Source organism: Gossypium hirsutum, chromosome A08 (assembly GCF_007990345.1).
Source record: "Gossypium hirsutum isolate 1008001.06 chromosome A08, Gossypium_hirsutum_v2.1, whole genome shotgun sequence".
Classification (NCBI taxonomy): domain Eukaryota; kingdom Viridiplantae; phylum Streptophyta; class Magnoliopsida; order Malvales; family Malvaceae; genus Gossypium; species Gossypium hirsutum.
In genome coordinates, this window is record NC_053431.1 from 7,269,966 (window position 1) to 7,282,885 (window position 12,920).

General features: G+C 32.8%; 3 protein-coding genes across 4 annotated transcripts; 1 reads left to right on the forward strand and 2 right to left on the reverse strand.

The window, feature by feature from the left end:
• Positions 1-1,251: 1,251 nt before the first annotated feature.
• Positions 1,252-2,773, reverse strand: LOC107950267 (60S ribosomal protein L13-1). Its single transcript, XM_016885081.2, has 5 exons — positions 2,637-2,773; positions 2,412-2,527; positions 2,177-2,310; positions 1,757-1,915; positions 1,252-1,657 (listed from the first exon to the last, which is right to left on the reverse strand). The coding sequence occupies exons 2-5, from the start codon at positions 2,518-2,520 to the stop codon at positions 1,436-1,438; spliced, it is 624 nt and encodes a 207-aa protein (XP_016740570.2). The 5' UTR covers positions 2,521-2,527; positions 2,637-2,773; the 3' UTR covers positions 1,252-1,435.
• Positions 2,774-4,762: 1,989 nt separating this feature from the next.
• On the reverse strand, positions 4,763-5,975 carry LOC107953664 (zinc transporter 3). Its single transcript, XM_016889040.2, has one exon. It carries the CDS (start codon positions 5,899-5,901, stop codon positions 4,861-4,863), a length of 1,041 nt encoding a protein of 346 aa, XP_016744529.2. The 5' UTR covers positions 5,902-5,975; the 3' UTR covers positions 4,763-4,860.
• A 1,755-nt stretch (positions 5,976-7,730) lies between these two features.
• Positions 7,731-11,830, forward strand: LOC107888213 (vanillin aminotransferase). 2 transcript variants are annotated; one of them, XM_016812331.2, is made up of 18 exons: positions 7,731-7,853; positions 8,326-8,508; positions 8,681-8,753; positions 8,916-9,013; positions 9,108-9,200; positions 9,305-9,378; positions 9,470-9,508; positions 9,589-9,677; positions 9,778-9,854; positions 9,948-10,022; positions 10,100-10,147; positions 10,299-10,382; positions 10,464-10,551; positions 10,640-10,718; positions 10,843-10,933; positions 11,037-11,115; positions 11,334-11,449; positions 11,602-11,830. In XM_016812331.2, exons 1-18 carry the CDS (start codon positions 7,812-7,814, stop codon positions 11,680-11,682), a joined length of 1,509 nt encoding a protein of 502 aa, XP_016667820.1. In that variant the 5' UTR covers positions 7,731-7,811; the 3' UTR covers positions 11,683-11,830. The 2 variants fall into 2 exon arrangements, with proteins under 2 accessions (XP_016667820.1, XP_040931711.1); XM_041075777.1 differs by lacking the exon at positions 10,100-10,147.
• The last annotated feature ends 1,090 nt before the right edge of the window (positions 11,831-12,920 follow it).

Sequence of the window (12,920 nt, forward strand, 5' to 3'; positions counted from 1 at the left end):
TTAATAGAAAGGATCAAATCACAAAAAAAACAAAACTTTCTTTTCTTCAAGAATGGTGGATGTGAGCTTGAAAGATGGAGAAATTTCTATCATCTTTTCTTTTTATTTTTTAACCATTAATTAAATAATAAAATATCTTATATTAAAATAGTCTGGCCAATCAAAATCTAAAACAAATATTCATAATTATCATGGTATGTTAAAAGTATTAATTAAAAATAAAAAAATTAAAGCAACATAAAATAAAAAATACGAATTTGAGTAAAAGAGAATTCAAACCCGAGACATAAGAAAAAATCCACTAAAATTTAACCATTTAACTAAAAAAGCTAATATGTAAAAAAGAATGCATTTTGTAGAAAGTATTTTCAAAATACACATCCTATACGATACATTTTCTACCACCTCAATTAAACTCATTTCATGTTCCTCTCTTCAAAATCGATCTATTTCTCTAAATATATAAAAAAAATCTCAATATTTTTTAAAATCAACATATACTTAAAATTTGTCCCAAAATATTAATACTAAATTACAATGAATAAATTTTTTTATTTTTATTATAATTTATTTCATCATTTTATAATGTTAACAAATTTAAATACCACTTAACTACATATTAGTTTAGCACTTGAGCTTTGTTTACCATTGAACATGAAAACCCATTTCAACCAAAAAAAATATATATATATATAAACAAGTAACTTTTCAAACCAAAACCTCTTGATTTCAAATTGAAATTTTAACCCAAACAAAAAATGTTGGCTTTTTCGATAAATTTATTATTATTTAACCCCATTAAATCTTTTACTTAAAGAGGTGATGTCTAAAATGTACATTTTAGCTTTTCAAAAGTACTATCGGATAGCAATAGTAAACACTATCAAATTCTTCAAAAACACTTTTTCAAAAGAACTTTTCAACATCAATGATAAACCAACCCACTTTCCAAAAGTTTCAAAAGTTATGCTAAACTAACCTAAACCTAATTTCCATAAATAGGTAACTGTCAAATACCCAGACTTCATCGAAGGCTAAAACCAAGGATAACCAGATACAATGTAAGCTTTCTACAAGATATCACTAAATCTAAAGGTCAACCTTTTAGAAAATGTTCTCATTCATATTCAGACACCATAGCTACAAAGAGCAGCACCAGAAGCAATATGAGATCTAATCATATGGTTCAATAGCAATCAATCATGTTGGTAAGACTTGCATCATATTACTAAATATTGAGCACAAAGGGAATTATGAAATGGCAGATCTCGTCTCATCTCATGTCATTGATTAAATACTCGAAATCAAGCTTACAAATTTTATACCGAAGTTTTCTAAAAGCTGTTCTAAAACTGTCTGATGATATGAAAAACAGAATGAACTAATGCTTTTAACCAAGTCAAAACAGCAGAACATAGCCCTCGAAAAAACCACCTTACTTCTTATCTTCTTTCTCAGCCTCAGCAGCCTTCTTCAATCTGGCACCGATATATCGCGCATTCGTACGTTCAACACGAAGCTTGTTGTAGGCCTTGAATGACTTCATCTCCTCGGTGACCTTCACCAGCTCAACAGAAGGCTTCTCATGAGAAATAGGCATGTATGGTCCTTGCACTTGGGTTGCAGTTGCAAGCTCCTCAGCAGTAGAATCACCAGCCTACAGGGACAACAAAACAAACAACATTTAGAAACACCAAACAACACATAAAGGATTCAACAATTACACACTGAAAATAAAACCCTATACAAGGTTTACCTTAGACTTGCGTGCACGTCTTGGGAAGACAACAAGTTTGGCCTTGTAAGTCTTAAGCCTCTGAACATTGGCTTGAAGACCTTCAAGAGATCGGTTCTTACGACGGTGATCAACTGATATACCGATGGTGGGTGCAAGTTTCTTTGAAATACCCGCAGCCTGGTCAGAAACAACGGTTAGCACTTAGGAACGTGAATTCGGTGAAGCCATATGCAAAAAAATCAAGATGGGAAATCCATCTTATCTAAACACACTAAACATAACAACTATACACATCCATTTACAAGCTTACAAAAGCACCAGTAAGATTCAAATGAAGCTTATAAACTTGATAGTCCACAGCTAAAATTGAAAACCCACAAATCTAATATAAGATTAAATGGAAAACCCTAAAATCAGAGAATATAAAAAGATCCATACTTTAAGCTCTTCAAGGGTGAAACCCTTGCCAGCTCTCAACTTCATGTTATACTTCAAAGTCTGTCCATGGACAATAGGGCGTAGAGGTCCAGCAGTTGGCCTTGGGAAGATCCTCACGGCCTTCTTTTGCCTTGCTGCAAAAAACCCAAAACCCCATTACAAATCAAATGTTAGCCAATGAAAAAAACATAATCATTAATTTACCAAAAAAAAAAACCAAAGTAGATTAGCTCACCAATTCTTCTTCTAGCCTTCCTTGCAGGCTGATTGAACCAAGTTTTCACATAGTTCTGCCAATGCTTCTTGAAATGGCCATTTGGCACAACATTGTTATGTTTAACCATGGCTTACCTGTGTGATTTAGCATAAACAAAACAAACCAAACCAAAATGTTAAATGATGATAACAAAATCTGAAAATAAACTTGGGGAAAAGAAATCAGAGAAAAGAAAGAGAGCACCTTTGGCTGGGAGGGATACTGACGGCGCAAGAAAAATTGAGCCTATGGCACTCCCTTTAGGGTTTTTCAAGCATGTAAAAGGTATATTCAAGTAGAATGGGCTAACTTTTGAAAGCCCAAACGAGGTGAATTACCAAAAAGGACAAATTTTTTTTTAAACCTTGGAATTTTTACTATCTAATTTTCCCCCATAAGATTTAGCCTTTAATTTGTATTAAAATATAATAAAAAAACATAATTACATAATAAATATATTGATAAAAAATAGATATAATTAACTAAAAATATTGAAAATCATGAAAATTTGGATTCAAATCTTTATATTTCTATTTTTCTATATAAAATATATGAAATGGTAAAAATAATCTTAAAATAATATAATTTACTTTATAAAGTAAATATTTTTATCATTACTCAAGTGAGTTAGTACGGATTAACTCGTAATATAAAACTTAGCAAAAGGTTTAATATTACTAGAGGTGAAATAAATTGTAAAATAAGAATATCTTCATCGCTATCTAATTAAATTGATATCTGATTGACTTGTAACATTAAACTTAATAAAAATTTAAGATTAATAGAGATAAATAAAATTAAAGTATTTTTATCATTATTTAATTCAGATAATTTAACTCGTATCAAATATCATTAATTTTTAATTGTTTTAATTAAATATTAGCTAAACTATAGAAACAAACATTTATGCATAGTTTGATCATTAAATTTTAATTAATTACGTTTTCATCACTAATATTATTAATTTATAATATTTCAATCAGATTATATACATTTTTGAACTTGTACTTTATTTCCTCCCTCGTCTCTCCCTACTCCCTGTTCTTAGTCATTGCCAAACCTTCAACTGATGCACACCAGCACCCAACGCTCAGCCATTGAACATCTTAAACCACCATCTTCACCATTCAGCTCCCCCAACCAAACCAGCAACACCAAACTTACACACCATACACTTTCTCGGTTTCTCCCAACTCACCCTCTCCAATAGCTCATTTTCTATAACCTCACAACATTCACTCCTACCATCTACACACCCCACAATTCAACATCACCACCGTTCACCATCATCTCCACCTCTCTCGACCCCACTGCCTCCACTACACTGATCGCTCTTTACACGCTATCCTTATTACGCCCATAACCGAAATCAAATCCCACTACTCAGCAACAACAAACAAACAAACAAACAAAAGGGTATTCCTGAATCCCACCGAGAAGGAAGCGAACAACTGAAATAAAAAAATCAGCAATCGGAAATTAGAAAGAAAAAAGTGAGAAGAGAAGAAGTGAATCAAGGTAAATCCAAGACCCATTTGGGGTTTGTGGGTCTTTTAAGTTTCAGGGTATCAATTGGAGAATCCCCATGGTGAAAGGAGGCGTTGGAATAATAGGAAGACACGGCTAAAGCATCGTGGCGGTCAGACGACGACGAAAGGCTGATCAGGTCACTCCTTTCCGATCTTTGGCTTTGTGTTTTCGAAGCTCTCAAGGTGAGTTTTAAGGAAATCTAATCTGAGTAGGTGAAAGAAGATGAAGAGGGGAGCATTTTGGAGGTGAGTTTGGTCGGAAATAGCACCGAACAACGGTGGCAATAGTTGGGCGGCGGATAGGTTAAAAATTTTTAAAAAAGAAGTTATAAAACCCATATGATCTGACGTGAAAAATGAAAGGGAAGAACAAGGGGAAATTTTGCCTTTAGTCCCTAGAGTCAAATTTTAATTGCACAATTTGTTGCATGTCAGACTTCCCTAACATTCTATAACATTTGTTAAGTGAGCCAGGCCTAGTTACTAAAATGTTACAAATTGAAAACATTAGACTAAAACATATCAAATTAAAATTCAGGCACGAAAACGTAATTTAGATTATAAATAAGTGATTATTTTTATAATTTACCCTTAAATCTTATTTTAATAATATTAATCTTTAAATAATTTTATTAATCAAATTGATGTCTAATTAACTCGTGACAATTATTTATTAAATTTAACGAAAATAAATTTTCAAAAATTGAAATTTTAGTATTAAAAAATATCGAATTGAATCAACAATTTAAATAAAAAAATATTTCAAAATTAAAAAATGAATTAGGAATTGAAATTAAAATTCACCAAACAGATAAATATCTGAAATTAAAAATACAATGAATCTTATTATCCTGAAAAAGAATGAAGAAACTTTTGCATTGAATTGTAGTATACAAGTTTTAAGCCCACACAGCTAAAAGGGACATTAGAGCAGAGCCAAGAAGAAGGGAAACACCGGCGCTTGCACCCACTTTTCCATTATTTTGCAACTTTGGGTTCATGAAATCAGCAGCCAAAAGATCCACCAGCGCCATATATATTAAGATCCCCGCCGATGCCGCATTCAACATCCCTTCCAGAACTAATGCCGTCGGGCTGTTCTCATTGTATGTATTTGATATTCCTATTCCTATTCCAATTCCCACTGGCGTCGTCAATGCGAAAAACAGTACCATAATCGCCACAGATCGAGCCTTGAGTTTTGCCTGCAAAATGCATCCACCGAGTCCCATGCCTTCAAAGAACTGATGAAAAGTGAGTGCAGCCACCAATGGTTTTATAGTCTTGGGACTTTCAGAAGCACCCAAAGATATCCCTATTATCACAGAGTGCACCACTATTCCCAATTCCAAAACCTGTGATACTACACGGTATCGGAGAAGCTGAGTTGAAACTGAAATTGAACTTGCATGAGCATGAACATGTACAACATCTATTTCATTTTCCTTTGTTTTCTTCTCTTCGTCGCCATGGCCCTGTTGGGTGTTATTTAGGTGAGGCTTGGTGTAATGAGAAGTGACAAACGTATCTACCAACAACGTAGCAATCGCGGATACCATCGCGACTAATCCAGCAAACGGAAACTTCCCCCAAGGGTTTTCATTGAGGCAAGGAGATGTCAAGTTCTCAGTAGCATCGGGGAGAACATGGATAAACCCAGTGGACAATATGACACCGGCCGCAAAAGCTTTGATGACGAAGAAAATGTCCTTTTCAGGACGTAAAGCATCGATAGTTTTCCCTAGTAGCGGAAAACAAACACCGATGGCTCCAGCTACAAGAATCGAAACTATAGCGGCCATCTTGTATTTCAAAGCTAGTGGCTTGTTCCGATCTTCATCCTCGGGTTCACATGTGCAGTCTCCTAGTACCAATGGAGAAAACAAGCTGAAAAAGAAGCAAAGAAATGTGAAGAGTTGGGTTTGGTTGAATTTGATCATGGTTGGAAAACTATGAAAGGGATTGAAGGGGAAGTAAAAAAGGAAGCGTTTTATAGTGGGGCATTGAGAGGATGGAAGTGTTGTAGCATTTGGATTTTGTAAATGATGGAAGAATAATGAGGTCATATTTTCTGTAGATAAAAGAGGAAGTGTTTAGAATTGTTTGGGAAGATGGAGAGGTGTTTATAGAATGTCGACATAACAAATATTTATTAAGGAAATTCAAAACCTTCCCTATATATGTTACCGGCCACGCTTAAATTCGTTACCTTCCAAGTATTATTTGGCCATCATTTTTTCCAAAGAAGATCAATTTATATGAAAACATTAAAGTTGAAATATTTGTTCTATAATTCCAAAGAAGATCAATTTATATGAAATCATAAAAGTTAAATTTGTTACCGTAATCTTTTGAAATAAGAAAAACAATCTAAATCAAACAAAATACTTTTAACATAATTAATAAATTTTAAATTTCGAAAATAAATAATTTAAATTTTTACAAATAAAAAAATATAAAAACTAAATTCTAAGTATAGAGACTGTTCTTGAAAAAAATTGAACGCTAACTTGAAGTTTTAGCAAAATACTTTTTAAAATATATTAAAAAACCATAAAACAATATTTAACTAAAAAGATATGATTTTTTTATATTTTTTAAATTATTTATAAACCTTGCAAACCCTTAACTAATTAAATTAAAGTAATGTTATGAATATTAAATCCACAACCTCTAAGATGCTGCAATAATAATAGTGTTATCTAATAAAAATTACTCATAATTTTTGATCGAGTGCAAGGGTGGATCTAGGGGAGACTGGTAGTGACCCGAGTCTCTCTAAAATGAAATTTATTTATTTAAAATTTTTATAATTTTTAAAATTTTAAATTAGTAATAATAAAATTATATTATGATTTATCAAAAATAATAAAAATTAATTTAATCTTTTATAATCTTTTAAAAATTATAAAATATAAATTATTAAAATAATAAAATTATATTTTTACTATAATAAAAAATATAATTTGATTCCGTTACTAAAAAAATTTAATTTCGAGCCTCGTTGAGTGTACAGGTGAATTTATTTTTAGGGTGGGTTTGGATGGGCGATTGGGTGCAGTGCGGTGCGTTTAACTTACTTTTTGTCTCATGCTACAGTATCGCTACAGTATCTAATCTCACCGCCACCGCTGATTTTACACTAACCGCAGGTAAACGCACCGCCCATCCAAACTCACCCTTAGTGTTGTACATGAAACTTTCAATTTTTTTCCGACAATCGTCTTCCATCCAGTCTTCCCATCAATCCCCTTGATCCGGTCTCTCGATATAATAAAACGTTCTGACCACTTTGTGGTCTCTTTTTAATTGTTGTTTCTCACCAGCAAGCCCCCGGTCTCATCGCTTGAAGCCGCCGTCGCCACTGGTCTCTTTCCGGTCGAAAAACGACTTTCTTAGTTACACTGCACCTTTGGTGGCCTGAGGTCTGTGGCAAGTTTCTTTTTCTGTCGTTTCATCATCCTGCTTCCATGGTGGTCGTCAGTTTTTCTGGGCATCAGGTCGAGTGTCGGAGTAGAGTGAAAGCTTTATGGATGATCTTATCTCTCTCCCTTCTACCTTGTCTAAATTTCTTTATTTTAATTGTATTTTGTATTAATTAATTCAGATGATAATTATTTTTGAGATATATGTTTAATTTTAATAATGTTAGAAATAGACACGAGTCTACTACTATAATCAGACAGGTGGGGTGGCATGCATTATTTGTACGTAAATTTGCATGTACCAGACCAAATCAACCATAAAAATAGCCTACAATACGTATGAATACGTTTTTAACTGTTTCATTCCCACCACTCTCTCTTCTTTGCATGTGTTCTCTTAGATTCAAATAACTAAACTAAAAAAAATGGTTTCTAACAAGTACCTTCGATCAACTCTGAAAACCCAGGTTCCAATTCTCCATTTTCTTTTCTTACGTGTGTAATGTTTGATCAATTCTTTTGTTTAACAAAACCACTGGAAATGTGTGGATCGTGATCAGAGAACCCAGTTTTTTTTATGCCATTATTGTCATGATCATTCGTTCATTTTTATATTGTGTTACACTGTTTCTGCTTTTGTGGATCAGTTGATGACTTGATGCTGTGTTGGAATTATTGCGTACTCACATTTTAAACTACTTAGAACTAAAAATTATATCCATTTATCTAGGATCATTTACAGTTGAGAAATTCTAATATAGGTTCTGTTTGGTTTCTGAGAAAATATGAACATGTATCGGTGTTATTTAGGGTTTAAAAATCAATTAATAGTCATTCCATGATTCTGGATCAGACATTACCTTCACGTTGTGTTCTTCTGAATCATTTGGAAACATAGTTTTCAACCCAACATGTATGTTGCACCCTTCCTGTTTGCAGCTTGCTTCATATATAAAGAATGCTGCAGCATGCAAAAGCTTATTGGAGTATCCAATCAAGGGTCAATGTGAGGCCAGATGGTGTAGTACCAACACATGTTTCAAGGGGCATAATATGCTGGCTCCATTCACACCTGGGTGGCAGACCACCGAAGTGAATCCTGTGGTTATTGTTAAGTCAGAGGTATGTGTCTAAGGTGTGTCCTTTCTTTAACTTGGGTATGTGTCCTGTTAGTGTCTTATCTTTATACACATACACAAATATGAGACAGTTACAGGTTATGAAGAGTTGTGGCAATGAAGAAAGTTTAAGCTACTCTTTGTTACTATCATATAACAAATTTGATCTTGCACAGGGAAGCTATGTGTATGATATCAATGAGAAAAAGTATCTGGATACTCTTGCTGGTCTATGGTGTACAGCATTAGGTATTGTAATTTCAGAGTCAAATTCTTGGTGAAAAGCAGTGCAAATCCACTCCATTTTCATTTCTAAACAGGAAAAAGAAAATGAGCTTAATGCTATGATTTGTTTTAGTAGAAGAAATTTGATCAGGTCCTTTATGGAAACTCCATTTTTTTTTTTTGCAGGAGGAAATGAACCTCGACTTGTGGCTGCTGCAACCGATCAATTAAATAAGTTGCCATTTTACCATTCCTTTTGGAATCGTACAACTAAACCATCACTAGTATATCATCCATCCATCCATCCAATGATATATTCTTTGAATCAAAATCTCATGATATTTATTATACAGAATCTGAGAAGATTGGACCTTACAGGATCTTGCTAAGGAACTTACTGAAACTTTTACTGCAACCAAAATGGCAAAAGTCTTCTTTACAAATAGTGGATCTGAAGCAAATGATACTCAGGTTTTTCACTTATATAACATATATTGTTAGTTTTAAGTTCTTTGTCTTTACAAGCATTCATATCAGTAATGAGTCTAATTTGATGCTTGAATTTATATGTATAGGTGAAGCTTGTTTGGTATTATAATAATGCGCTTGGAAGACCAAAGAAGAAGAAATTTATTGCTCGAGCCAAAGCGTAAAATTAAAAAATCCACTAACCTTCAAACCATGTGTCATTATTTAGTTCACTTGCATAACATAATTTCTCTTTCTTTAAATTTCTTCAGATACCATGGTTCAACTTGGATATCAGCTAGTCTTTCTGGGTAAAAATGTTAACTTTTATTTATTCGTAAAAAATGCCTTTACTTGATTGTTTAACAGTTATATAGATCTTCCATTACAGACTTCCACCTCTGCATCAAAACTTCGACCTGCCACCTCCATTTGTGTTGCACACTGACTGCCCTCATTACTGGCGCTATCATCTACCAGGTTTTTTCTTCTTTTTTTTTTTTTGACCAATCTGTTTCATGGATATAAGTTTTGGTGTTTAAAAATTGATATAGCCATGTTTATTGTTTCAATTCATCAGGTGAAACTGAGGAGGATTTCTCAACCAGATTAGCCAACAATTTAGAAAACCTTATTCTCAAAGAGGGTCCAGAGACAGTAAGTTTTTTGAAAATGAAATGAGGAACCCTTTTGCAACTACAAGAGCCTTGTATGTGTAGCTAATAATAGCTGGTTTTATATATATATCAGATTGCTGCATTTATTGCAGAGCCTGTGATGGGAGCAGGTGGTGTTATACCTCCACCTGCTACTTATTTTGAGAAGGTGAGAGTTCTTAAAATGGCTTATATTTATCATTATGAACATGGCTTTACTAATGTAGCATGTCAAATGCCATGCAGGTACAAGCTGTTGTGAAAAAATACGACATACTTTTCATTGCAGACGAGGTATTTTGCTATATCTCGATCTCCGGCTCCTCATTTGCATGAAATAATTCCTCTAACCGTTTCCGCAGACACTCGAGCTCAAGTCCAAGTAACATATGAGACATGTCTGGATGGTTTGTTCACAAGTGAGGTTTTGTGCATTGCATTGTAGGTTATTTCTGCATTTGGGAGGCTTGGGACGATGTTTGGATGTGACAAATACAATATAAAACCAGATCTTGTTTCACTAGCAAAGGTGAAGAAGCTGTAACCAAAATATTCAGATACAAAATAGGCTTTTGACCCTCATATTATTAATTCCTTATATATTGGTCAGGCCCTTTCTTCAGGATATATGCCCATTGGAGCAGTAATGGTGAGCCCTCAAGTAACAGAAGTCGTTTATTCTCAAAGCAACAAGCTTGGTAAGTTAGAACCCGTATCCAACACTCACAACCGAATACGTAATATTCTCTTTGTTAGTCCATTGACTAAAATTTTAGTCGTTTTCAGGTAATTTCTCTCATGGATTTACCTACACCGGACACCCTGTAGCCTGCGCTGTTGCAAGTGAATCAATCAAGCTCTACAAGTGTGTTCTATCCTCGATCTAAATACATATTTCCAAATATATGGAAACGGAAATGTGATCTTCTAAATATAAACATGACCAACACGCATTCATGAATAACATAGATAATGACAAATCTTTGCAGGGAAAGGAATATTGTTGAGAAAGTGAAGAGCATATCTCCAAGGTTTCAAGATGGTTTAAAATCATTTTCAGACAGCCCTATTGTTGGAGAGGTGAAACACTGAATTTTTTTCACTTAATCCCCATTGATACATACAATTTGATATTTTAGTAAGCATGCCAAAAAAAACAAACATAAATTTGTAACCATTGCAGATCCGAGGTACGGGCTTGATACTGAGTACAGAATTTACAGACAACAAGTCACCCAATGAACCTTTTCCTCCTGAATGGGGCAAGTTCAACTTTCTCTTCTTTATATCTTATCAGATTTCATTTGCCAATATTAATGGAGGTCTAATAGAGATAGCCATAATATTTGTTTGGATGAACTGTTAAATGGTGGACATTTGATCATCAAATGTTGTAGTACAATGAACAACATTATTAGAAGAGACATCTGTTAACCCGTGCAAAACATTAAAAACAAATCATTGATGATTTTGTGTATAGGAATTGGTGCATATTTTGGAGGACAGTGCGAGAAGCAAGGGATGCTAGTACGTGTTGCCGGTGACACCATAATGATGTCTCCGCCCTTTATAATTAGTCCAAAAGAGGTTGATGAGGCAAGGTTTTTTTTCAGTTGAAATTAAATTTAAAATTGAATTAAGTTAAACTCTAAACAGAATTTTTTATTAATAATATATATATTTATATATAAATAAATTATAGCAGTTGATATGATAAAAAGGTAATGAGAAGTCATTGATTTGCACAGTTAATAAGCAAATATGGGAATGCATTGAAGGCAACTGAGGAGAAGGTGAACTCACTCAAGTCTCAGCACAAGAAACAGTGACAATTTTTGTTTGATGATGATGCTGATGCTGAAAATGTTATGTAGCCCTTCATTTTCGTTGGGAAATCAATAAATTTATTGTTTTTTCTTCATTCCCACTTATTTGCTGCATTAATTAAAACTGAAATTTAGTTTTTGCTAGTTTAAATTTGGACATTGAGTATTTGTTAAGCTAAACTAATTGTATGAAATAGTGACATCATGTTATCTGTATCACTTTTTCAATAGTTTAATATCACATTAGTATTTTCATCCTGGAAAAAATCAAATCCAAATGATAATCTTGAAATTCAAGATAAAATTACTGATGTGACATTAAACTATTGAAAATGGATAATATATCTGTTTCATATAATCCTTTCTCATACATCTTATGGGATATGTCTAATAAATAGTGTCAGAAATACTCTTAACTAATCAATTCTATGTCAAACAATTATCTAATAGGTAAACTACACTAACATCAGTAAAATACTAATAGGTTTGTATTTTGATCTCTCAACTTCAAAAAATTAGAAAATGATTATTGAATTATTCAAAAATTTTCATTTAAGTTACTAGATTGTTTAAATCATTGTTGTATAACATTTTCTATTTGTGTTGCTTGCACTAATTGAAAGCTCTCATTTCCTTTCTCTTTTACAATTCATTTTTTTCATGAAATAACTTTAAAACGTCACGAATCTACAAATCAAAATTTAAACAACTTTCTTCTTTAATCTCAGACGCCGATCGTCAAATCAACTTGGATTTAAGCTATATTACTCTACTCATTCATGGATAATAATCCACCATACCGAACGTCAAATTGTCATTTAAAATTCATTAGTCAATTTTTTTTTAAAATTACAACAATCTAATGACTTAAATAAAAATTTTCTAGTATTAAAAATCTACATAATTGGAGTCCTGGGCAATTTTTTTATTTTTTAAAATCATTTATGAGCATTACGGTCAAAATAGCAGGCTCCGGAGAGTTTAGACACCATCATTCTCTTTCTCGTGTTTTTAGAATCTAATAATAATTATTGGATGGAATGAGATTATCTAAATCAATAGATTATTTAACATTATTTAATTTATTAATTGCGTATATATACCATAATCTATAACTATTTTTTTCGTACATTTTACGGTTAAATTATTTTATTATATGTTATACTTCTTCAATAAATTGGTGCCACAAATTTAACTAGCATTAATTTAATTAAAAAATATTAAAATACATTTCATATACA

What these genes read in the sequence shown, in the direction of transcription:
- LOC107950267 (XM_016885081.2), bottom strand. Translation starts at nt 2,520, where the DNA reads ATGGTTAAACATAACAATGTTGTGCCAAATGGCCATTTCAAGAAGCAT. An exon ending in GAAGGCTAGAAGAAGAATTG is followed by an intron (nt 2,311 to 2,411) that starts GTGAGCTAATCT and finishes GGTTTTTTGCAG; the next exon opens with CAAGGCAAAAGAAGGCCGTG. An exon ending in GACGTGCACGCAAGTCTAAG is followed by an intron (nt 1,658 to 1,756) that starts GTAAACCTTGTA and finishes TTGTCCCTGTAG; the next exon opens with GCTGGTGATTCTACTGCTGA.
- LOC107953664 (XM_016889040.2), bottom strand. Translation starts at nt 5,901, where the DNA reads ATGATCAAATTCAACCAAACCCAACTCTTCACATTTCTTTGCTTCTTT.
- LOC107888213 (XM_016812331.2), top strand. Translation starts at nt 7,812, where the DNA reads ATGGTTTCTAACAAGTACCTTCGATCAACTCTGAAAACCCAG. An exon ending in ATATCAGCTAGTCTTTCTGG is followed by an intron (nt 9,509 to 9,588) that starts GTAAAAATGTTA and finishes CTTCCATTACAG; the next exon opens with ACTTCCACCTCTGCATCAAA. An exon ending in GAATCAATCAAGCTCTACAA is followed by an intron (nt 10,719 to 10,842) that starts GTGTGTTCTATC and finishes AAATCTTTGCAG; the next exon opens with GGAAAGGAATATTGTTGAGA.